This window comes from Narcine bancroftii, chromosome 6 (assembly GCF_036971445.1).
Source record: "Narcine bancroftii isolate sNarBan1 chromosome 6, sNarBan1.hap1, whole genome shotgun sequence".
NCBI lineage: Eukaryota > Metazoa > Chordata > Chondrichthyes > Torpediniformes > Narcinidae > Narcine > Narcine bancroftii.
Window position 1 is genome coordinate 18,840,141 of NC_091474.1, and position 25,271 is coordinate 18,865,411.

Consider the following 25,271-nt stretch of genomic DNA (forward strand, 5'->3'; position numbering starts at 1 on the left):
CCTATGCAAGAAAACATTAACTCAGAAACTGGCATCAAAAATCCACCAAGTCCAGGTGTCAGCGCGTCATTCCAGTTATCTGCTCTAGTCTGCTTCCCCTGTACAAGCCTATTTCTTTAAATAAGGAGATTAATACTGAAACAACTACCAATGTCATCCCACCAAAGCTGGATATAACTAAACTTAACTTCCCTACTCTTATGTTCAGTTCCTCTTGCAATAAATAATCACTACGTTTTCTCATTACTCAAAGGAGACTTTTACGCAGTCACTTCGTTCTGGGATATTTGCAGCTTTTTTATGCTGCACCTACTGTCTTAAAGAGCACCAACACAGTCCTGGCTTCTTTCCAGCATCAGCACCAGATTGCCGTCTGTGTAAATGGGGTGATCCAGCATTCTGGCACCATGATAGGAAAGGATGCGTTTGTGTACTGTATTTTTGTTAGTGTATTTACAGCAAGCATTTAAAACTTGGACAAAGCATGCAAGTAGGAAAACAGGAAAAATCTGTTTAATAATTCCACTGCCTGTTCTCTGTTGCTGTGGGCAGCTCATGGAGAGGGGTGAGAGTACTCCAGCAGCAACTCAGGAAGCTTTCATTCCCAGTGCATCACTGATTTGACACGAGGTCTGCCAGATTGAGCTGCAGTCATACAGCAAAGGTAAAATGCAGAATTGATCTGGCTATCACAAGGGAATACCTGATTGGCAGTTATTCGGCGTTTAGCCCATCTCAGATGTTTATGCATGCTCCAATAAATGCAGAAGTCTGAAAATAGTTAAAGATGAAGTAAGCGGGTGATGGAAGTAGTGATGTATCCTCTGCTTGACTCCCCGTTTCATTAGGTGGGTGAAGCACTGATGTGTTGCTGGGAGGAGAATGGGAGATGATTTAATTCATAAATCCATAACACATGGTTTTGACAGGACAGATATGGGGTGGCTGTTGGTCTTTCAAAATACATAGGGGTTGATCATTCATGAACAAAAGGGTACTAAATCTGGAACTCTACAGAAGAGGGTGTGAATGTTCAGTTACTGAATAGAATTTAAGACAGTCACTGATAGACATTCAGATATTAAGGGAAATGGAGATTAGTGTTATGGAGTGGCATTGTGCTAAAAGAACAGCCCCCACACTGATCCTACCACCCCGCTCTCAGCTGTGCCCAGGTGTCTCTAATCACCTTGTGTTGTGAGCAAGCTGGTCTGTGGGTTTGTTCTCAATTTGAACAGTCTGAAGCCCCCAACACTATCTTTCTTTATCTGTCCTCTGAAGATAGATAGCGGTGATTAGCAAGGGATTACTTAAGGTGGTATGCGGGTAGAAAGAAAATGTTTGAAAACCACTGTTTTTATTATACCTAATTGAATCATTATGTGTATGGTTTCATAACTCCAAAGGAAAAGGTAAAGGTTCCATTATTGTCATGTAATAATGGATTTAGAATGTAGCTTTTGTCCACTATAAAGTAGACAGAGAGTTGGCACTTAGTCCAGTGCCCCTCACAGGTCATCTCCCCTCCAAGCACTGACCGGTGTTGAGCCGGCTTTAGCTTCTGAGTTCAGACACAGGTGTATTCAGGCTCTTATGTGCCAATGACATAGTTCAGTAACAATTGAGTCTAGAGCACTGATTCTTAACCTTCCCACCCCCCCCCCCCTCCCCAACATATCACCTGAAGGAGATTCATCTCTGTCTAACATGACTCTTTCTCAACACAATGACCAGAGCAGGAACTGACAGTGGGCCATCAAAAGAGTCTTCAGAAAGCCCGCCATCAGCCATTTCTTTGGAAAAACAATGGGTCTAACATGCTGTCAAATACGGTATGTTATTCGTGACACTAGACGCCAATGCCTCTGTGTTACAAGTCCCACCTCTTTTTCTCCCAGAATGCCAGACTGGTGTGTAAAGACACACTAACCCAGCATTATGCTAGCTTGTACAGTTCTGTATAAACGACCAAAGTCAGCTTAATGCTGGGTCTTCCTTACAGCAGTGTCACAGGATTTCTGTGTAAAAATCTCTAATGTATCTGCCTTCTGCCTCATAGCACATTACGCCCAATTCCTTTGCATCTTAGAATTCTGCATTCTCTCACTATCTTTTTAGTTTTCTGCCAAAATGGAAAATTTCACATTTCCCTCATTATACTTTAATTGCCAGATGCTAGGCCAGTCATTTAACCTATTTATATATGGTTTCATCCAAAGCATTTATTTAAATTGTAAAAAAAATTAAAGCTTCATATAAATCTCATCATTTAGCACCCAGAAAAAAAACCTACCGTTGGCCATCAAGAAGCAGTTTTCCATTCCTGCCAAAATTGTCACCTTCAACTGTGAGCTTTCAGTTTCCACAATCACTTTTGAAAAGTTTCAGTTAATTAATTGCACCACAAACCTTTGTGTCATCTGGTCATAAAGCAGAATTTTCCCTTTAACATGATCTTAATGCTTGAAGCAAATCGAATTCTGTGCCAGTCTTGCGTTTATGTTTATAAATAGAAAAATATAGCCACTTTGAACAAACTTTTAAGTACAACAGCCCCACCACATGTTAACCAAGCCACATTACACATTTAACTGCATTTCATCTAGTCTTGTATTTTTTTTAATTGAACATGTAAACTATGGACTTATGAATTCAAAATATCCATTTAAAGCTAACAATGTGGCAGGTTTTATATTTTCCAATTACCACAGTAATTTAACTTTTAAATTATAGCCCTTAATGTCGACAGTAAAACATCAAATCATTAATTAATAGGATAGCTGATTCATATTGTTTAGAATTCAGTCTCTACTCCACAAAGCACATGAAAAAGCTTGTACATTAAAAATCCAGGTGTCCAAACCCACATTTGCTACTCCATGCTATTGTCAAATTCAATTCAACACCAATACTATGCCCGATAATTGGTTACAAAATACCATTGAGGTGACAATAGAAAAATAGATACATTATTCATTTTTTTAATCTATTTTTAATATAAACTTTGTACAAAGAAATGTGAAAAAATACTTCCATATGCTAAAAGCAATCCTGTTTCACAAGTTAGGCGAGCAAGTATGTTCTCAAAAACAATGGTAAATTTACTATAGTGTCAATTTTTTTTTCTAATTTTATTTTAACATTTACCCATTGGGACTGGTTGAAAACTGTACAAACTGCTTTTATAAATCAGGATGGAAAATTAAAAAAAAACAAAAATATACACATCAGAAAAGCACTGGAACCAATCCGAACACAAGGATCATCTCATATACACAAACTCCTTCTGTTCAAATGTCAAACACTCCAAGAGGAAACAAGAGTGAACACGAGGAGAAGAGCAACAATGAGCAGTGAGACATAACTCCCTATATTGTATTCCTTCATTAGAAATGCCAAGACATTGCCCACCCCCCACCCCCTCCATTTCATGCTTTTACAATCACTGGATTTCACAGACTCCTACATATAAATATTATATGCCGTGGTCCAACTACTAAAGGCTTTTAGTTTTGTAGCATGCTGTACATGTTCCCCAATTCACTACATTTTCAGAAACTAGAATCTACAACCTTCCATCAACTCACATTAAAGGAAAATACCAATAGGGTTGGAGTTCTCGAATTAAAAAATTCGAGAAAAACAAAAAATTGTCAGATATTGTTGTCTTGTGTAGATTTTGGCTTAATTCATTTTAATGCTAGCAAGTATGTAGTGTCACAAAAGCTCTGTATAATTACTATATACAAAGCAGGTAACCGATTAATTTTGTCTGAGGCTGATAGATCACCAGCAGTTATTGGGAACTTCCCTTGCAAAGTCTTGCTCCATTCATTATGCTGCGTTCTTCAAATGTCTTTAGACATAAAGTAGGGCTTTCAGGCTTTGCGGGTTTGGACAGGCATTGTGGTCTGGATGCATTGGACTTCAGGCTGCACAGTAGTTACTCCAACTGGTGGATTCACCGCCACTGGCATGACCTGTGTGCAGAAAAACAGAATTAAGGTGCCTAGGAATTGAAGCTCAAGCATTGTGCAATGCAGAGTTTGGCAAAATCCAAGTACAAAGAGCAATTTTCCAAGCAAGTGCAGCTCTGTGGAGTCACCTGGAAAATATTTGTGCCTTTTAGCTCCACCACTTTAATGCTTCCATCCCAAATCCCCAAACTATGCTGCAATACTGCATCCTTGCATTTTAATTGCCACAAACATCTTCTTTCTTTGCCCAATCAATTAAAAATCAAAGAGACACAATCATCAGATGCAATACTCAAGTAAAGCAATAATAGCTATAAAAATGATAGCACTTAAACTTATAATTTTACAGCAATAAAACCTAGATACAGGCACACACAATATTTAATACATACTGGTTCTTTCTAGCTTAGCATCCAACTAATTAAAAGAATTTACTTGGACCCAAGCAGTAATTGTCAAAATGCTCAAGGAATGAAGATAAACTTATGTGTTCATACCCACTCCAAGACTACATACCCACTATAAATTAATGATAGAGGTAGCTAAAAGGACACAGATCACTTGATTATTTGGCACTCACAATTGGCACTTACTCAGCCTCAATCACCAGTTATCCACTGTGCAGTTGACCAGCTAATTTCACTGCCAATAGTGGAAGAAGAGCACCAGAATACACACCATTCTTCAACATTCATCACCACTTGCCAATGAGTCTGCAGAAGGATGGGCTGTGCTCTGTACATCTGTAGTATCTCTGTCAAGCCTTATTATTCTGTGGTAAAATAACTAGTGTAAATTTACCAGTAAGTATTATGTCAGCTTTATCCCTTGACAATACCATTTCCGCATTAGCTTTAAGAATAAACTCACCTGCTAGCTCCAACAAAATTAGTTCTCTGTTGAATTTTGACGTGCTCTGATTCAACATTGGAAAAATAGACGTATGACTATTCTGGATGCTTATTCTATCAGCAGTAATCCACAAGTTTTGCAGAATGCTACTCTCCTATACATCTGGTGTTTGTGTCCTTCAAAACATTATGTCCTTAAAAAATTAGCCAACTTCAGTCCACAAGTTACTGTCTCAACAATTCAATAATGCTGACAGCAGCTGGAATGTGATGCTTTTCCCCCATGAAGTTGCACGTCTTGCCATCATTTGCTGTGGAAAAGTGGGGAGGCCTGAAGGAGGAGTTGGGAGGTGCACTCCTGCACCTGATTGTTACAGCAAAAGACACAAAGGATTGGTTTCCCCCATACGCTGGCTGGCACCGGATACCTCGTGGCAAGCCAAACTGGGACAAGAGCTCATCAATAGTGATCAAGTGCACCCGCTAGGTGGGTGGAAAAATGGACTTTGAAATCTTTCTGTTCCCATCAAAAAAAGGCAGCACTCACCAAACAACTTTCCCACCCTGCCCACCACAGTCTTTGTTATCCAAATAGCAACCAGAAAATGGCACAATACAGATATATCCCACAAACATCAAGTAATTCCAAAAAGTAAAACCTCAAAGGGTTAATACAAATAAACACCTCACTCCACTCCCCCAATAAACTGGAAACCATGTAGAAATCTAATTACATATTTTGTAGATTTTGCATCACCCCACTCTCTGAAGTAACATGCAAAAATCCACTTCCAACACAAATTACTTCTGCACTCCCATAACAGGAGAGAGGACAGCCTTCTTTCATAACAATCTCAGATCAAAATTACTTGTCAGCTCCGAGACCCTCCCCAGGCTACATCTTAATTCTCATTTTCTCATCTTTATGAGCTCCACTTCTGCCAAATTGTTTACATATTGTGCATAAACTACCAGCAAATGCAAATTGTTTCAATATCTTACCTCATCTTTTTTAGGTTATAGATAAAGCTGCACAGGCAAAAAAAAAATAATCTATTAATTGACTTATTCATTTTCCAGATCTGAACATTGCTGTCAAGCCAGCATTTATTGCACAAACTTGCATCCCCTTAAAGTGATCACACTGCTCACATTCAGAAGATTATTAGAGTCCATCAAACTGGCAGGTCCGGAATCACATACAAGGCAGACAAGGCAAGGAAGATTTCTTCCCCTTAACCCTTTGGACTCCAGCCATTTTTAACCTTTCATCACATATACTCCGGACTGGGTAGTAGTGAAGTACAGTACAAACCAGCTAGTGGTTGGGTATAAAACCACTCCTGGAAAAGGGGTTCATGGGAGTACAAGTTGAACCTCTTTAATCCGGCGATGTCGGGATCTGGCCATTGCCGGACCACAGAAAATGCCGGAAAAGTGAAATTGACTCCCCCCCCCTATGTAAACATCAAAGGTAGAACAAATCTTAAAACAGGAACTAATGATGACTGGTGGCAACAGTTAGCATAGTAGTTAGCCCAATGCCTTTACAGCACTGGTATTGTAAAGGCTGAATCCGCCATGATCGGACCAGGGTTTGAGTCCCATGCTGTCTCTAAGGAGTTTGTTCTGACATCCCCAATCGCTAGCGTTGTAAAAGACATTGTGCTAACCATATGCTAACCATGCCGTGTCACAATATTATTTCCTATTTTTTGTAATATTTTATTTATCATTTTAAATATATTTAACAATCAACAATCATACCAAATACCCCCTCCCCTCTATACGTCCTATTAAACAGAGAAAGAACAAAGGAAAAGAAGCACAAAAAAAACATTCCATTGTCAGTGCGTTCAGTAAAACATATGGAGATACCATAATACCACAGTGTTAAAATCTTTACTGAGGTCTACTGGCTAGCCAGTAGATATCGTAACCCTATATTGACACCAATGAGGTACCTATATGCTCTAAATAAAGCTGTCAGATTTTTAGGAGGGTGTTATATCCTTTCCTGAGATTGTATGTGACCTTTTCAAGTGGGATACAGCTATTCAAAGACCACCTATCCATGAGTAGATGGGAGGCAGACCTCCATGTTACTGCTATGCAATTCCTGGCCACTCATAAGACAATTTCTGTGATTTTAATTTGAGAATTAATTAGTGATCTACCAACCATGGTAAAGTTCAAAAAGATAAAGCTCTGGGTCTACTGAAAAGGTGATTTCCGTGATCTTGGTTAGGGTGTCACAGGGGTCAGACCAGAAGGGCCTCACCTTTGTGCAAATCCAGGTAGAATGCAAACAGGAACCAACCTCTACATCACACCTAAAGTACAATTCTGATAATTCAGGTTTATACTGGTATAATTTCTGTGGGGTGAGGTACAGTTGATGGAGAAAATTATAATGGACCAATCTATACCAGGCATTGATAGTAGCCAAAATACTCCCTGACACAGATCTGACCAGAGTTGTTTGTCAATTGTTGTGTCTAAGTCTGACTCCCATCTCACTTTCGATTTATGCAAACCTGGCTTTTGGCTCTCACTTATCAATAAAAAATACATTCTAGAACTAAACTTATATACATTTCCTTCATGGAGTAGTTTCTCCTTTTCAGCGAGTCCGATAGAGTATTTCAGGGCCCAAATTGGCCCTAAGGAAGGATCGTAACAGAAGGTAACAAAAAAAAGTTTTATTGGACAAGTCATATTTCTTCTTCAGCTGTTTAAATGACATAAAAAGTCCTTTTTCATCACAATCTTCCAGGTGTTGTATCCCCTTATGAAACCAGGTTTCCAAAATTTTATTGTTTATTATTTCCTGTTTTTAGCTTTGTTCTGCCTTTGATATTTTTACATGGGGGGGGGGGTTTCCCTTAGGGGTCAATTTCTGTTTTCTGGCATTTTCTGTAGATCAGACCAGGGTTCAAATCCTGTGCTATCTGTAAGGAGTTTGTACTAAGGACAGCAGATTCAAAACGCACTGACCACAGGAGTTGCCAGACCACAGAGCACCAAATATTAGAGGTTCAACTTATGTAATATTAGAGGTTCAACTTATGTATGTGCTTGTTGAAGTCCAGGGAAACCAGGACACGGAGTCCAAAACATTAAAGATATTGGTGATTCACATGCATTTTCACTGCTATGCAGGAGCCAAGTGGTAACCAAATAGGTAGGACTTTTATTTGAATGATAGATTATGAACTGATTTCAAATTTCAAATTCCAGTTTCCATGTTGAGATTAGAACTCTTATTCAGGCCTCTGGATTATTAGTATGGTAACTTAATTGCTACACATACTCACTATAGTCTGTATAGTTGTAATTTACACTTTTTCCAATACTTATGAAAACCATAAAGCTATTAGCATAAACTGATAATCTATATGGCATGTGCTATGCACAGAGAGGGCAATGTGATCTGAGAGTTGGAGGTACAACTCAATTCTAAACCATCATGAACTTAGACAGAAAGGAATGAAGAGATAGATAGGGCTGGAGCTGCAGGGACAGAGAAGTCTTTTGTAAAGCAACTTCCTCACCCATAGAACATAGAACATGACAGCAAAGTACAGGCCCTTCAGCCCTTGATGTTGTGCTGACCCATATGTTCCTTTAAAAAAAGAACTACATCCTCCCTACTCCATAACCCTTTGATCCACGTATCTATGTTTCTCATGGTGAAAGTAACTTGGCAGTTATTGAACTAATATGCAAGCCCGCTTTCCTTTCTTTGTAATTCCTGAATATTTCCATTATGTTCCATATTTCTTTTCATTTCAGTGTTTTTTTCCCCACATTCTTGAACAAAGATGCCAACATTTTTGTACAAATTAATTTTGCTTCATTGTGTTTCGAATGGTGCGTTCAGTGTAGATTATTGAGATGATATTTCCCTATTATATTTTTTAATGAATATGTAATTGAACAAAGGATGGGAATTAAGTAGAAAATGTGCCAAAATCATGTCTGGTAGAACTATTTGGCTTACCTGAAGGCGAATTTCAACTTTGTGTTGGTAAACTGAATCCTCTGGACATTCTCTGCGCAGAAAGAGAGCTCTACAGTGACACCTGAACACCACTATTCATCAACAATAGGTGCAATGCCTCAGAGTTGAATCAAAAATTACTCTTAAAACGGGAAAAGCAGTCGTTTTCATCTCACCCTTTCCAAGCAAGGCATGGTTCCTAATGACAATGTTTTGTAGCACAGCCAGTAACAGGAAAACCACTAAATAGATTCACTGGATAAAGGATATGTGGAGAGGCCCATGGTTGGTATCCCTTGTAACAAAAACTCCATATACACTTCCTAAGTCAGCTAATTCTGCCTTGACATGAACTGTACCGAGTTCAGTTTATAAATAATATCAATTTTTGACATGATTGCCTTTAAAAAAACAAAATCAGGATTCAGTATGTGTAGTTTAAAAACTCTTCCATTCCTCTAGGAGCCATCAACTCCACAGAAACACCCCCCACCAAAGAAACAAATTCATTTGCAGATGTACTACTTTTGATAAACATTAACATTTGAATGGCTTCTATCCAGGCTTAAACACTGTAATTTAAGTCTAATTAATTTGGTGGAAAATGGATGGATTTTCCTGTTACACAATTATGATCCCTTTATCATTTACCATGTTTTCTAAATAGTTTCAGAAGTTGCTTTCAAAGAAAACATGGATAACTGAGAAAACTTGGCACGGATGAATGCACAAAGGGGAAATGTTACAGCAAGATGGAACAAGATTGGTCATTAGTGAGACTTTAGTTAATTATTGTAAGATGCAAGGATATTATGCCCATGCAATTGTAAATGAGTGATTGTTGTAATTTAGACAAATAGAGGCTGCTTGAAGCAGCACACAGCCCAGGGGATATGAGAAGATATCTATCAGGTTTAACTAGTGATATTTTGTTTTCCTCTCCATTTGCCAAGAACTATCTAATTGGCAAATGGTTGTACTTACAATTGAGATGTTGGAATGTAGATGGCTGACCTAGACCAGTTTACTCAGCCAGTCACACCTGCTCTCTGCAGTGATGGTGTGACAGAGCAATAAACTACTGCTGGTTTTAATAAATTTAGGGCAATGGTTCATTTGCAGAATACAGAGTGTTAATCTATGAAACACAGCATCTTTCTTTTGCCTAATTCACAGTTTTTGACTACCTGGAGGTTTAGAGTTCTATAAAAGGTTTAGAAAAATAGTTTGAAATTCAACTTCTCCTTTAGAATAATTGACAATTTAAGCTTGTATGCATTTTCTTTCTCAGTGTTGGCCTAGCTACATAAATATGGTCTTTATTTGGAAATTAAAGTTAACCTTTAATAGCTTAATATCTGACATACATTCAGAAGAGTAGGTGATGTTCCTCAAAGATTTCATTTTCATTACAGTCCGAGCACGAAGCCTGACCTTTTTATCCTTTGAAACCATTCCATGTTAAAATATTTTTTTTTGGTAGCCTTTATACAAATTGATTTCCCGTGATTTCCAGGGTTAGTTGAAAAAAGGGGCTATTTTCAAGTTACAAATGGGCGCCCAAAAAAAATCAGGACTGAGAATCAAGTGACAGTTACAGAAATTACTTCCTCATAGTAGGTGCCCAGCCAGTGACATTTTTTCAAAATTAACCCCTGTGCTTTCAAGCTCAGTTTATTATAAGAATCATGAATAGTTGGTAGATCCAGACAGCACATCCTAATGCCAGTGACTTAAGTACTTAAAAACAGCAGTTCAATACCTCAAAATTAAAGGAGTCAGTAATTTTAGGTAGTACTGGTGTGACATGAAAAATAGGCATGACAAATAAAAGGTGCAGAAAACGTATTCTCTCTCTGATTTTAAGTTTCCTCCTCAAATTTGAGGAGTGGGACAGACAACTTGATATTGTAGCCAATTAGCACAATGCGGCCTCACTTGTAATGCTTCAGTCTAATCCAATTCAGAATATTGGTCTGAAAATATGTGTGTTTCTCTCTCTTATACAAGTGTTCTATTAAATGCTTACAATTTTTAGTGGCCTTCTGTGTGACAATGTAGAGCAAATTGAGAGTAACTTCAAAAGAATGACTTCTGCAGATAATCTGTGGCATAGGTGACCAGGAAAGGAGTAATCAGATTAAAGAATATTTACCAAAACAAGGATTGCAAATCTGAACATTTAATTCAATGTCAAAATAATGCTTAGTAAGCAAATTAAAGAAAAATAGAGCTTAGAAAGGTAAAAATGGAAACTATTCAGAAATAATTAAAATTGGAAACCACGTGACCCAACCTTGTAAAAGTACACTTTCAAGGTCATTTTGTACAGATAACCTGCACAAAATGTTCTTCCTCCTGGGTGTGATGGACAAATATAGCAACCTCTCACCTTCACATTTTATGCCAAATCTACTGGTGAGATGGCAATATAAAGCAAATTGGATTTGTGCTGGACAGTAACATATAGATTTCTATAGTTTACTGCACTTCTACAGACAATGGAAGATGGTGTGCAATCGAACATACTAAATAAGTGCTGATGGCCTCAGTATTATTATTGGTGAAGGAATCAAGTTTTTTATGGTCGCTGGATACAGTGGTAACCAAAGAAAAATAATTCCAACTTGCATCGTTGGGATTTCCAATTTTTAAGATGAAGATGGGGAAACTAATGTTGTGAACTATTGTAGTGAAGCAAATTATACCCTTCTTCCTGCTTCCAGTTGCTGATTTACATTGCTCCTATAGAAGCAATTGCTCCTATAGAAGATCATATTGCTACCTGAAGTGGACACGAGGTGTTATGATGGTCAGGAAACAGGACCTTACTCAACAGCAAATATTATAACCAGCACAAGGGCTCAGCATTTACTTCCGTTTACCGTATTTTTACACATATAACACACATGTTATATGCATATTTTACAAAGCAAGCACCCCCCTGTGCGTTATATGCATGTGCACGTTAAACAATATTTTTACATGTTGAAAGAACGCGCACAATTATTAGCATGAGAAAGTCAAACCAGCAATTTGTAGCGGGCATGGGAATACAAGAGCGGCTTTGAAAGAATGTGCACAATTTATAGTGACCGTGGGAAAGATGGGCAGCAATTTATAATGAGTGTGAGAAGTTATAGCGAGTGTGGGAATAGCAGCATTGAAAGAACGTGCATAATTTATAGCAGGCATGGGAAATTTTGATCTTGGGTATATCTCTTTGTACCAAATACCATGGTATTATTATAAACAAGACATTCTGGCTAAGGTACTGCACCTTATCAATGTTAATTGTCCAGACCCGTCCCTGAGGGATGAGACTAATATATCAAGTGCCTCTGAATTGAGACATTAGAATTAAAATCTTGCTTAACATTGAAGGTGTCTTCATCTATTTAATTGATTCCTCTCCAAAGCTTGTTAATGTGTTGCAGCAGGATATCATCTATATAATGGGTGATTGACACCTCTGTGGGAAACTTGATTGGGTGTTAATTGCAGAAGATTAACTGTGGCAGATACTGGTATGGGCTTTGTCTCATGTCCCATTTAAACACAAATTGCTTTAGTCAGTCAGAATTTGAATATTACACCCTTGCGTGTGCATATTATACAAATTTTTTTTAATATAATTTATGATTTTCTGCACACTATCTGCATGTTCGCATTATATGTGTGTGCACATTATATGCATGAAAATACGGTACGTGCTTACTGATTTTCGTCTCTTGATTGTGAGAAAAATCCAGAGCCCTACCCTAACCAGATAATTGGAGCACATTAATTTGCATCAAATTAACAACTTACTAGAGTTGAAAACCTTAAAATGGCTCAGCAGATTCTTTTGGAAGGTGGGTTCATGAAGGCAGGATCATGCCCCTCTGATGGAAAGTCAGAAGGAATTTGATCCCAACAAGTGTGAGATAAGCATGTTGGGAAGTCAAATAAGTGTCTTCTCTTATTTGGCTTGGCTTCGCGGACGAAGATTTACGGAGGGGGTAAATGTCCACGTCAGCTGCAGGCTCGTTTGTGGCTGACAAGTCCGATGCAGGACAGGCAGACACGGTTGCAGCGGTTGCAGGGGAAAATTGGTTGGTTGGGGTTGGGTGTTGGGTTTTTCCTCCTTTGCCTTTTGTCAGTGAGGTGGGCTCTGCGGTCTTCTTCAAAGGAGGTTGCTGCCCGCCGAACTGTGAGGCGCCAAGATGCACTGGCGGTGGTCAATGTGGCAGGCACCAAGAGATTTCTTTAGGCAGTCCTTGTACCTTTTCTTTGGTGCACCTCTGTCACGGTGGCAGTAAATGGCAGGACACCACGGAATGATGATGGGCAGAGGGGGTTCAGGTTCCCCAAAAGTGTCAACATAGAGTTCATGGCAATGAAATTTTGAAGAAGAATTCTGAGTCAAAAGTTGAGATGTTGTGTTGGAACTAGTTAGACCACACTTATGAGAATTGTGTGTAATTTTTATCACCACCCAAAAGGAAAATTTGGCTGTGCTGAAGAGAATGAAATTAACCAGGATGTTGACTGGATTGAAGGACTTTAGTGACAGGAGAGATTAGTCAACCTGAATTTAGTTACCTGGAGCAAAGGAGGCTGAGGGATGACCTGATAGATCTACAAAATTATTAGCATAGATAGGGTCAGCAATTCTCAACCTTTTTTGTATATGGGCCCCCTCTGCTCAAAGTTTATGGACTCCCCTTCCCCGTGAAGCAGACGTTTCGTTGGTTTCTTCGTACTTCTCTCCTTCCGACATGAAAAACACTTTATGATTTCAGTCTGCGTCCCCCAGTGGGGGCATATAGACTCCGTTGAGAATAGCTGGGGTAGATCATTCATAATCTTTTCCCCATGGCAGGGATATCAAAAACAAGAGGCCACAGGTTTAAGGTGAGAGGAAGAAGTTTTAAAGCAAGTTAAAGGCAAAATCCCCCCCCCACCCCACCAATCCCCACATAAAAGTCGTTGACATCTGACACTTGCTGCAAAAGATGGTGGAGAGCTATAGTGATAGTATCTGATCCTAGAGATTTTTAGACAGGCACAAGAAGAGCTAAAAGATGCATGATATGGAAGGATACTGATCTAGTATGGGCAAATGGTATAGATGGGCAAAAAGGTTAGCATTGGACATGGAGCGCTGACATCTTTTCTGTACTTTGCAACTCTTGCAAATGCATAATAAAGGACAGTGAGCCATTCTCTATCATAGTCACCTAATCAATGGCATTATTACAGCAAAGTCCAGCGTCTGACCAATCAGACTGCAGCATAGTAACAAGCTATTGAGGACAGGTGGAGCAGAAGTGAAAAAGGGACATAAATTACTGGTGATTCAAGGCCAATAATACTGATAACAAATTCAAGAGAAATATAGCCTTAGTTATAAATAAGATGTGGGATGAAACTCATTTCTAAAACAATGCTATGAATAAATCTGTGGATTACATTGGTCTTCCTCAAGAGCTGGGTGAAGACTTGTGTTAAATATCTAACATTGGGTCCTTGAATAACAAGGATTATTCTGTTCAAAAACCTCGTCGTTCACCTGATACTGCAAAACATTTGTACCAAGTCACAACAATTTACAGGATGCAAGTAGAAAAATAATATTTTAAAAATAATGTGAAACAAGATGGTCAAAACAATGTGAACACTGAAACAAGAATAACCATGACAAATGGATTTCTGAGTACTCCAGAGAGTCAATGACCCTCCAAAGGTGGGGGGGGGGGGGGGGGGGGTTGACAGAATGAGGCTTACCAAACTTCAATAACAGTGAATTTCATTTAGGAACACACTGGTCAATAAAAGACGAATTTCACCAAACAAAATGCTGTAATTTTGCACGATTATTGTTTCATGCATCTGAATAGGTGAATAGGTTCAACAATACCAGTCTTAAGTGTCTATGGAAGGTATTGTTTACTCTAATACCAAGCACAACTTACTGTGACATTTTCCTTATTCTTATCGGTGCTGGAATCCTTGTCATTTTGGATGGCTTTGGTCTCTGACGGTGACTGCTGGACAATAGGGGTTTGCTGTGCACTTTTATTCAATGCCTCAGAATTCACTTCCGATTCAGGTTCCTGCTGAGTAGCAGTGGCTACAATTTAAGAGAAAAAAAACAAAATTCTTTTAAAACCAAGCAAATGAACTGACTGCATCAAGTTCAAAGAAATACTGGAAAAATTACAGGATTCTTAAATTTGACTCCATCCGAAGTGCTAAGATTCAGCTGAAAGAGTGGGTTTCATAATGGAGAAAATGATTCAGTTTTAGTACATTTGTTAATTAACAATTGAACTGCCTATGGCTGCACTTGTTTGAGAAAGAATTAATATTACAGATGCTCCTCTACTTACGATGATCCGACTTTCGATTTTTCGCAGTTACGATGGTTGGTGTGGCACTATATTTTATGATTAAAAATTGATTTATTTCAGTGTGGAATAAAAGGTATTCCACATTTAATTATAAATAGGCTTTGTTTTAGATAGATTTGCCCATGCTACGGTAAGTGTTCTGAGCACGTTTAAGGTCAGCTAGGCTATGATGTTCAGTAGGTGCAGTACTGTATTCTATTTCGACTTACAATTTTTCCACTTACAATGGGTTTATCAGAACGTAACCCCATCGTAAGTTGAGGAGCATCTGTATGCCCATATATTTTGTTTACTGCTGAGGGCCTTGAAAGAATGCTGACACAAAAATGAAATGAGATGAAGGATTCAACACTTCACTCTTCAGGGTCAGCACCCCATTGGGGCTGTGGCCAAAACACTGATTGCTTTGGTTGAATTTTCTACCTATTCCAAGGTCAAGGTTGAAGACAATAGCTCAACGTCATCTGAAAGCAGAAATCATGCCCTGCTTTGAGAAGGAGAAGCAGAGGAGATGGCCCACAGAATGATGGTGGACCAGTGAGGGGCTCTGCAGCTAAAGAACACACAGGCAGCAGGATGTTGGTGATTTGAGGTGAGGAACCCACACAAGCTGTCGGTTTTTGGTGACTCATGTCAAGGGACTCATAGCAGGCTGTGGACTGTTGGAGACTGCCTGCAGGGATACCAGGTATCAGAACTGGGATGTGAGAGGGTGCAGGAGACCTCCTGATTGTGTCAGAAGTTTAAATCTCAAGCTCGGGTTGCTGTGTGGCTGAGAGAGCGCTGGAGGTGAATCCATGGACACTCAATGACTCGGCAGGGTGGGGGGGGGGGACACACACGTCTATTTGCTTCTCTTTCTCTGTATGGGGTGCTGGAGAATTTCTACTGATGTCAAATCTTTGTTTGTCTTCCACAGACTAAAGGAAATTTTGTGAAATATGACATTTTCTGTTTTATTACATGTCAATAAAATGATCTTGAATTCCCTCAGACAGCATCCAAGCACGCTCAAGTCTGGTCAGTCCTTCAGTGGGAAACCACCTCGGAATATCAGATGTGGATTGACAACCTAGTTCAACAAATAATTCAAGAAATGTGCTGAATTCCAGAAGAACCTCAGTCACATTGGATATGCTTAAAATAAAAAGTAATAAATAAAAGGTTTGACCAACATCTTTTTTATACATCTTTCTTAAACAAAGAAGAATATATCTGTATGGTGCTAAAAATTAGATAATTTCAAATTAAAGGAAGGGCAAATGTAAAATATTCCAACCTGGGTACAAGTTGAAGAACTATATACCTGACTGAGTACAAGACTTCATGTGTTCAGGCCAATGTGCCTGTTGACAAGGGTAATCACAGTAGCTGGTGTTCCAACAACAGTAGAAGATGGCCTCCTTCCTGCAATTTGCACACCATTGCTTCTTCTTGGTTTCATCCACAGCCTGCTGCTTCTCCGTCTCCATCTGCTTCTTCATCTCAGCCACTGTGCGATCTTTTTCTTGCTCAAGACTCTGGCGCATCTCTGCCATTGTTAGCTCTGTAAAGCACAAATTGGAAACCATCCAGGAAGTGACAACAGCTTATTTGTCAAAGCACTGAAGAACAAATTTATTTGAATTTTTTTTTTTATAAATAATTTTAGAGATACAGCACGGTAACATGCCATTCTGGCCTATGAGCCCACACTGCCCAAATACACCCATGTCTTTTGAATGTGGGAGAAAACCAGCGCACCCGGGAGGAGGAAACCCAGGTGGAAATGGAGAGAACATACAAACTCCTTACAGCCAGTGCTGGATTCAAACTGTGTGGTTTTGCTTTAATAGCTTTGTGCTAACCAACACACTAACTGTTCTGCCTTTAATATTTCTTCAAACAAATTATTTGATGGTATTTCAATTCTCCATCCTAATGTTTTTAATTCCATCAAGCCGCGAGTCAGAAGCAATCTGGAGTGAACTTTTCTTTTGAATCATAAAATATTTTTATGTCAGACAAAAGTCTCCACCTTTCTTCAATTCATTATCAGAGAAGAACTTCTGTACACTGCTCCTAGACTGGCAAATAATGTTTCCAAAGTAGAAAAATACCCTCCTTAGTGTACGGGTACCCTAATATTTGTGCAACATATAATGAATACTGTGGAAGGTATAAAGAAAATCCATAAGATTCATGGAGGATTACATATGCTGAATGACTGTGCATAAATTTGTTCTCAATCATGAATTACAGTCAGATTAAAGTAAATGATGGCCTAATCTTGATAAATCAGTGTAAATACAATGTCAAGCTTATCCAACTTTGAATTGAGAATCACAAAATATAAATACTCAAACGTAATCTATCTTTACAAGGCTGCACTCTTTATTCACTGACCATTTGCTTTCAATACACATTGCACGCATTGCTGTCATGTTATGTGAGGTAGATAAAAGGACAACAGTATATTAGAATTAGCGATTGTGCGGTGAGGTGACAAAAAGGGAGTTCAGTTCTCATAATGTGACACCAGTTTTGATTGTTTTTAATTTAGGAGGCGCTGCAGAAACCACAAAAAAGAAAGGAAAGCCATTTTGTTCTCCTCCCCCATTTTCTGGTGGTCAGGGTTAGGGTTAGGAATGTCAAATGCAAATCCCAAGGGTATCACAGAAAGTTACTTAATTGAAAGCCATTTGGCTGATTAACTGTGCCAGCTTCATTTTCAAGCTGGCCACAATTCCTCTCCTTCTGACTGCCTGTAATCTTTACCCCTTTCATGAACATAGCCAATTGTCACTGAATACACCAATCAAATTCCTGCTGCCACCACCACCCTCCCACCCTCTTCCAGCAGCGTAATCCAGATTCTGCCCATTCACTGCACAAAAAGATATTTGCGTCGCTTTTGGTTCTTCTGGCAAACACCTTCATTCTTCTTTCTCTGAACCTTAAACTCTCTGCCAACAGGAACAGTTCCTGCAGTGAGTAGGTTGCCTATTGCCCAAAATTAAGACTTTTTCTTTTGTGGGCTCAAATTTATTCCTTCAAAATAGAAATGCAAAAATAAATTCTGTAGAGTTTCAACTTATCACATGAAAAATAAAAACGATATGGCCAAAATGCCTTCATTCAAGTAATCTCCTTCTCATTTGTGCCATGAGGGTAATATGGCTTTGAGATTTCTCATCTGGGAAAAGAAGCCATTTTACATTGGTTACTTATCTCTCATGATCAGGATAAAAGAGCATCAATTTAAACAGATACACAGAAAAAATTATTTAGTCAGAGGGTCACAAGTCTGTGGAATTTGTTGCCACAGGTGGCTGTGGAAGCCAGGTTTTAGGGTGCATTTAAGACAGAGACTAATAGTTTTTTTTTAATTAGGGCATCCAGGGTTACGGGGAGAAAGCAGGGGAGTGGGGCTAAGTGGGGGGATGGATCAGCTCCTGATTAGAATGGCAGAGCAGATTCGATGGGCCAATGGGCCTACTTCTGCTCTTTTATCTTGTGATAATGCATTTCCACAATCTCCTGATCAAGTTATTGAGCAATAACACAGACAGGATATTTATTCAACCATTGTTCAAGCTATTAAAAGAAAACCAGGCTGACTTGTGGTACATACCAAGATTATGCTTCATCTCAGACAGCTCCTGCTGATGCAACCACTGTAGTTTATCAATTTCAATTTTCATTCGTCGAATCTGACAGATGACAAAGTAAACCAGCAATTCAGGTTGAGCAACTGATGTCAGTTTTTGTTATTTAAAAACAAGATTCTAACTTGAATACAATTGACTAACCTCTGCTATTGTGCTTCCAGAGCTATTTTTGGAGAGATCATTATAGATTTCAGTCATGGTTCCTTTTATTGCTTCCATCATCTACAAAAATAAAAAAGGCTTACAAAAATGAATTTGAGGATAATAGTTCATACATAACAAAAACATAAAAATTTACAGCACGGAAACAGGCCATTAGGCCCTTCTAGTCTGCACCGAACCAAACACCCCTCTCTAGTCCCACCTCCCTGCACAATGCCCATAACCCTCCATCTTCTTCTCATCCATAGACCTGTCCAACCTTTTCTTAAATAATACAATTGACTCCGCCGCCACTATTTCTCCCGGAAGCTCATTCCACACGTCTACCACTCTCTGAGTAAAGAAGTTCCCCCTCATGTTACCTCTAAACCTCTGCCCCTTAATTCTTAACTCATGTCCTCTTGTTTTAATCTTTCCTCCTCTTAACGGAAATAGTCTATCCACATCCACTCTGTCTATCCCTTTCATAATCTTAAATTCTTCTATCAAATCCCCTCTCAACCTTCTACGCTCCAAAGAATAAAGACCTAATCTGTCCAATCTCTCCCTATACTCTAGATGCTTAAACCCAGGTAGCATTCTGGTAAACCTTCTCTGCACTCTCTCCACTCTGTTTATATCCTTCCTATAATTAGGTGACCAGAACATAGTAAGTATGGCAATGCAACAGGTCCATCAGTCTGTGTGGAACACGATGTCAAATTAAACTAAATTCTGTCTGCATTGGATCCATATCCCTCTATTCTCCCCATATTCATATGTTTATCTCGCAGCTTCTTAAACACTACAATCTCCTGTTCAGTCACTTACTACTCACCAGCCAAAAGTCTTGCCCTGCACATCTCCTTTAACTTTACCCCTCACTTTATAGACAATAGGAGGTGGAGTAGGCTCTTCGGCCCGTCGAGCCAGCGCCACCATTTTACAGATCATGGCAGATCACTACCATCAGTACCCCTCTCCAGCCTTATCCCCATAACCCTTAACTCCTTTCCCCACTAGAGTCTTATCTAACTCTCTTTTGAACATAATCAGCGAATGTGCCTTGTCCTCTGGTATTTGGAATTTTTACCCCCAGAAAAAGATTCTGACTCTCCACCATATCTATGCCTCCCATAATTTTATTGACATCTATCAAGTCTCCCCTCAGCCTCCAACACTCCAGAGAAATAACCCAAGTTGATTCAATTTTTCCTTATAGTTCATATCCTCTAATCCACATCAAGGAGAAGTTAATCAAAGGAGAAGACTTGCGTTGTCAAAGAGTGGTAATCCCAAAGATTGGGACAATTTCAGATTTATTGATATCACATACAACCCTGAGATCAGCCAAAGGAGATCAAATTTTTGATGTGAAGTAAAGTACCAGAATTATCTCATGATGAGCATTAAAACAGACATTAAAAGCTTCTATAACTTTGCAATATGGCAAAGATTCAGAATGAAATTGCGCATCATATTAGGGAATAATAGGAGAAAATAATAATAGAGTGGGGTGTAAGGGGAGGACAGAAGGTTTCTGGGGAAATAAGAAAAGCTAAGATAATGCCAAGTCAGGTGGAAAATAACGTGGGAAAAATCACTAAGTTAACAAAGAGGCACATCAAGCACTTCTGAAGGCTAAAGTATTCATTAGCTTTCACTTGAAAACAATTTTAAAACCTAAAATAAACATGTCCTACAGAAACAGGACAACACAGTAAGGGTAGTGGTTAGTTCAGTGATATTACAGCACCAGCGACTCAGATTTGAATTCCGCCCTGTCTGTCAGGAGTTTGTATGTTCTTCCAATGTCTGCAGGGGTTTCCTCCTACAGTTCTGGTTTCCTCCCATCCTTCAAAACATATGAGGTTTATAGGTTGATTGGGTTATTTGGGCGGCTTGGCTTCATGTGTTGTAGGTCTACAGCCTTTTTATTAAAATTTTAAATTTAAGAAATTATATAGAGCCCTATGAAGTCACACCTGGAATATACTATTGTTTCAATGTATAGAGATGACCAATAATGGATCTCATTTGATAGTGTTAATGAACAATTCATTAATAATGATGACTGGTATTCTTTGGCTTGGCTTCGCGGACGAAGATTTATGGAGGGGTAATGTCCACGTCAGCTGCAGGCTCATTTGTGGCTGACAAGTCCAATGCGGGACAGGCGGACACGGTTGCAGCGGTTGCAGGGGAAAATTGGTGGGTTGGGGTTGGGTGTTGGGTTTTTCCTCCTTTGTCTTTTGACAGTGAGGTGGGCTCTGCGGTCTTCTTCAAAGGAGGTTGCTGCCCGCCGAACTGTGAGGCGCCAAGATGCACGGTTTGAGGCGAGATCAGCCCACTGGCGATGGTCAATGGGGCAGGCACCAAGAGCTTTCTTTAGGCAGTCCTTGTACCTCTTCTTTGGTGCACCTCTGTCTCGGTGGCCAGTGGAGAGCTCGCCATAGAACACGATCTTGGGAAGGCGATGGTCCTCCATTCTGGAGACGTGACCTACCCAGCGCAGTTTGATCTTCAGCAGCATGGATTCGATGCTCTCGGCCTCTGCCATCTCGAGTACTTCGATATTGGACATGAAGTCGCTCCAATGAATGTTGAGGATGGAGCAGAGACAACGCTGGTGGAAGCGTTCTAGGAGCCGTAGGTGATGCCGGTAAAGGACCCATGATTTGGAGCCGAACAGGATTGTGGGTATGACAACGGCTCTGTATACGCTAATCTTTGTGAGGTTTTTCAGTTGGTTGTTTTTCCAGACTCTTTTGTGTAGTCTTCCAAAAGCGCTATTTGCCTTGGCGAGTCTGTTGTCTATCTCGTCGTCGATCCTTGCATCTGATGAAATGGTGCAGCCGAGATAGGTAAAATGGTTGACCGATTTGAGTTTTGTGTGCCCGACAACTTATAACAATACCAGGTTGGGTCAGCACAGGAGTGATACTGGTGTAGCAGTTAGTGCAATGCCATAACAGCACAACAATCGGGACTGGGTTCGAATCCCACGCTGTCTGTAAGGAGTTTCTATGTTCTCCCCATGTCTGTGTGGATTTTTCCTGGGGCTCCAGTTTCCTTCCACCATTTGAAACATTTGAAGTTGTAGGTTAATTGGATGTAAAAATGGGCAGCATGAATTTATGGGCCAAAAATGGCCTGTTACTGTGCTGTATGTCTACATTTAAATTATAAAAAATAAATACTTGCCTTGTACTTAAATCTTTTTAAAAATTTTAATTAAAATTTTTAAAGTTAAATTTAGACATACAGCTCAGTAACAAGCCCTTATGACTCACCAGCCTATGCCACCCAGTTAACCTAGAAACTCCATACATTTTAAAGGGTGGGAGGAAACCAGAGGGCCCAGAGAAAATCCATTCAGACTCAGGGAGAACATATAAACTCCTTACAGACAGCGCCGGATTTGAACCCGGGTCACTGGCGCTGTAGCAATGTTGCGCTAACCGAGTCAACCTCTGAATTACATTTTGTTCATTCAAATATTTTGTCCATGGCAAAACCTTATTCTGATCACTACTTGTCATTTTGTTTAATTCAGTAGAATAATCTTCAATATTAATTCACCATCGAAAAAGGCACCAGTTGTATTCATTATATCAATATACTTAATGCAGGATTCTCTCTTTTTTAAAAAAGTAAAATCAATTTCATTAAGAAGTGTTAGAGACATTTTAGAGAAGTGCTAAAGCTTCTTTAATTTTACTTTTTTTGGAAAAAGTATGAAGGGTAAAAGGCGCAAAGTTCAAAGGGAACACAGTACCATTCCGATTATCTGAAATCGGATTCTCTGAAATCCTAATTTTTCCAAAACTTTTTCCAGAGCAGAACTGACCTTCACTCAGCATGAAATTAGAATGACAACTGTCTTCATTTCAGGTAACTCCCTCCCCTCTCTCTTTCCATTTCTTCCTTATCTTCCCCTATTGACTTTTCTCTCCAACTCTCCCTCTCAAACCACGTGCCACTGTTCTTCAGCCACAAGCGGTTGGAAGGATCCCTCGTCTCATTGTCATCAAGGAGAGCGGCCTCTCGGCAACAGTGGGGACCTCAGTGGGGAGATGTCGGTGATCGGTGGTGGCCATCATTTTTTTGGTGAGAATTAAACATATTTTTAATGCTTAAAAACCCTTCCCTTGTTGTTTCAACACTGTTACAAGTGATTTGGTGTTGTTACTGGGCTATTTTAAAAAAATTACTAGTTATCATAAAAAACAATTTATCCGACATAGGCCCAGTCTTGACCATTTTGGAGTTGCACTGTACCAGGAGGAACACCTTTGTGCAGAATGGTGAGAGTCTAAATTCGAGAAAAAATTGGATAGATACATGGATGAGTATGGATAAGGTCAGCATGCAGGCAGAGAAATATTTTGGCACAGACAAGATGGGCAAAGGGCCGGTTTCTGTGCTGCAGTGTTCTACAGTTCTATAGATTATAATCCAGTTTCAGAAAATTATAATAACTTTTTGATTTACAAAACTCTGTTCTGTTATAATTTTTGATTTCACAATGACAGTCGTTATTTTTAGTCCAAAATATGGTGCACTGCACTGTGAGACTTGCAACATTTTTTCCATACATACTCAACAGCAAAAAGCTTTGTTTGCCCTGATGATTTAATGCATGGAGCAAGAGGCAAGCATTAAAAAGGCTTCATAACAGGGCAATCAGTTGAAGTATTTACAGATCAGTGATGAATATACATTATAACTATTAAGTGGATGCTTTTGCCATATTTTATGTATTGGAACTAAAGAGGGATAGGTGCCTAAACTTTTATCCGGAATTCCAAAAACCAACAACCACCAAAACCGGCACTTTTATTGGTAGATGACATCTGCTCATCAAAGATGGAGTATGGCACCAAACGTGACCCTCGCTCAACTCCCGTGTATCCCAATGTGTTCTGCTACTTGATAAGCGCCTCTGAATTGCCTATACGGATGCCTGTCCAGCATCACAGTGCTTTCAGTTGGCCTGGAGGCAGCTCAATAGCCATTGCTGCTCCCCATAATCCCCCACGCCGCTGAAACCGCTGAACCAGCAGCAGCGCAGGCGAACTGAGAAGGGGGCCATTCTCCTGGTGCTGGTACAGCAGGCGGAGACCAGCATGACTTGGTCGGGCGAGGGGTGGGAGGGGGAAAGAGACAGCAGCGCGACTCGGTCGGGCAAGGGGTAGAGGCGGCAGCGCAACTTGGTCGGGCGAGGGAAAGAGAGACAGCAGTGCGACTTGGTTAGGCAAGGGAAAGAGAGATGGCATTGTGACTCTGTCGGGTGAGGGGGGGAGATGGCAGTGTGATTTGGTTGGGCAAGGGGGAGATGACAGCATGACTCGGCGGGGTGAGGGGAAGATGGCAGCGCAACTTGGTCAGGCTAGGGGGAGGAGATAGCAACACTACTTGGGAGGGAGTGGGGGGGGGGTGGAGATGGCAGCGTGACTTGGGCAGGCTTAAAGGGACGGAAATCAAAATGATTCCAAAATCCAGAAGATTCTGAACGCCAGGTGTCCAGTCCCAATAAAAGGTTAAGCACCTGCATAATCATAATCCCAAAAACCAAACGCATCATCAACAGAATATGGAAAGGGATGTTTGGGGCGATCAGTCTACTTCTGCACAATTCTACATAGCAGGGCTTTTCAGTCATGGTTAACAATACAAACCTTATTTGTATATTTTGTAAGATCAGCTGCAACATTAGCAGAAGGAGTAGCTATGGGTAAATCTGTGCTGTAGACTGAACTGGAAGCTGTGTTTACTACTGCTGACCCGTTGCCTGCAGCAGAAGTAGATGAAGTACTTGTGACCAAAGTAATGGAAGACGTTGAAGTCGCCAGAGTAGCCTCTTTCTGTTGCACAGCTGCAATTGAAAATAAAATCAAAGTATGAGATGAGAGAGGAGGTCATTGTTTTATCTTTTTTAATTGGTCATCAATTACACCGGACAACTAAGATTTTGCTTCCCGAACACTTCTGGGTGCATATGGATTTGGGGTTGCTGATCACAAAAATAACCTTACAAATTTTTCTATCACATACCATTTTTTAAGATTTTTTTTGTGATTTCCTGTCATATTTTTAGCATGCTTCAAGCATACAAAACCATTGAAGTACAAAATTAATTTTCTGCATTCACATTTTGACTTCTTCCCTGCTGATCCTGGTGCAGTTAGTGATGAACATGGTGAAAAGTTTGAACAATACATTGCGACCATGAAAAAGTGTCATCAGGGCAA

At 39.8% G+C, this 25,271-nt stretch overlaps 1 protein-coding gene and 1 long non-coding RNA gene across 15 annotated transcripts in view; one reads left to right on the plus strand and one right to left on the minus strand.

Annotated features, from left to right (window-relative positions):
* Positions 1-1,513: 1,513 nt before the first annotated feature.
* On the plus strand, positions 1,514-16,359 carry LOC138735782 (uncharacterized). The gene is made up of 4 exons (XR_011339939.1): positions 1,514-1,832; positions 5,909-6,043; positions 15,660-15,818; positions 16,221-16,359. It is a non-coding gene; the product is annotated as an uncharacterized lncRNA (long non-coding RNA).
* The window catches only part of zmynd8 (zinc finger, MYND-type containing 8), a 138,042-nt gene continuing 115,754 nt past the window's right edge, over positions 2,984-25,271 (minus strand). For 9 of the 14 annotated variants that reach the window (XM_069884197.1, XM_069884198.1, XM_069884200.1 and 6 more), the window contains 6 exons: positions 24,699-24,895; positions 19,018-19,098; positions 18,840-18,918; positions 16,533-16,772; positions 14,789-14,946; positions 2,986-3,980 (listed from right to left, as the gene is read on the minus strand). In XM_069884197.1, coding sequence (XP_069740298.1) covers positions 3,879-3,980; positions 14,789-14,946; positions 16,533-16,772; positions 18,840-18,918; positions 19,018-19,098; positions 24,699-24,895 — 857 coding nt within the window. In that variant the 3' untranslated portion in view covers positions 2,986-3,878. Of the gene's footprint in view, positions 3,981-4,570; positions 4,750-5,830; positions 5,858-8,831; positions 8,884-14,788; positions 14,947-16,532; positions 16,773-18,839; positions 18,919-19,017; positions 19,099-24,698; positions 24,896-25,271 lie in introns of all 14 variants that reach the window. The other 5 variants (XR_011339938.1, XM_069884192.1, XM_069884193.1 and 2 more) reach the window with 5 other exon arrangements.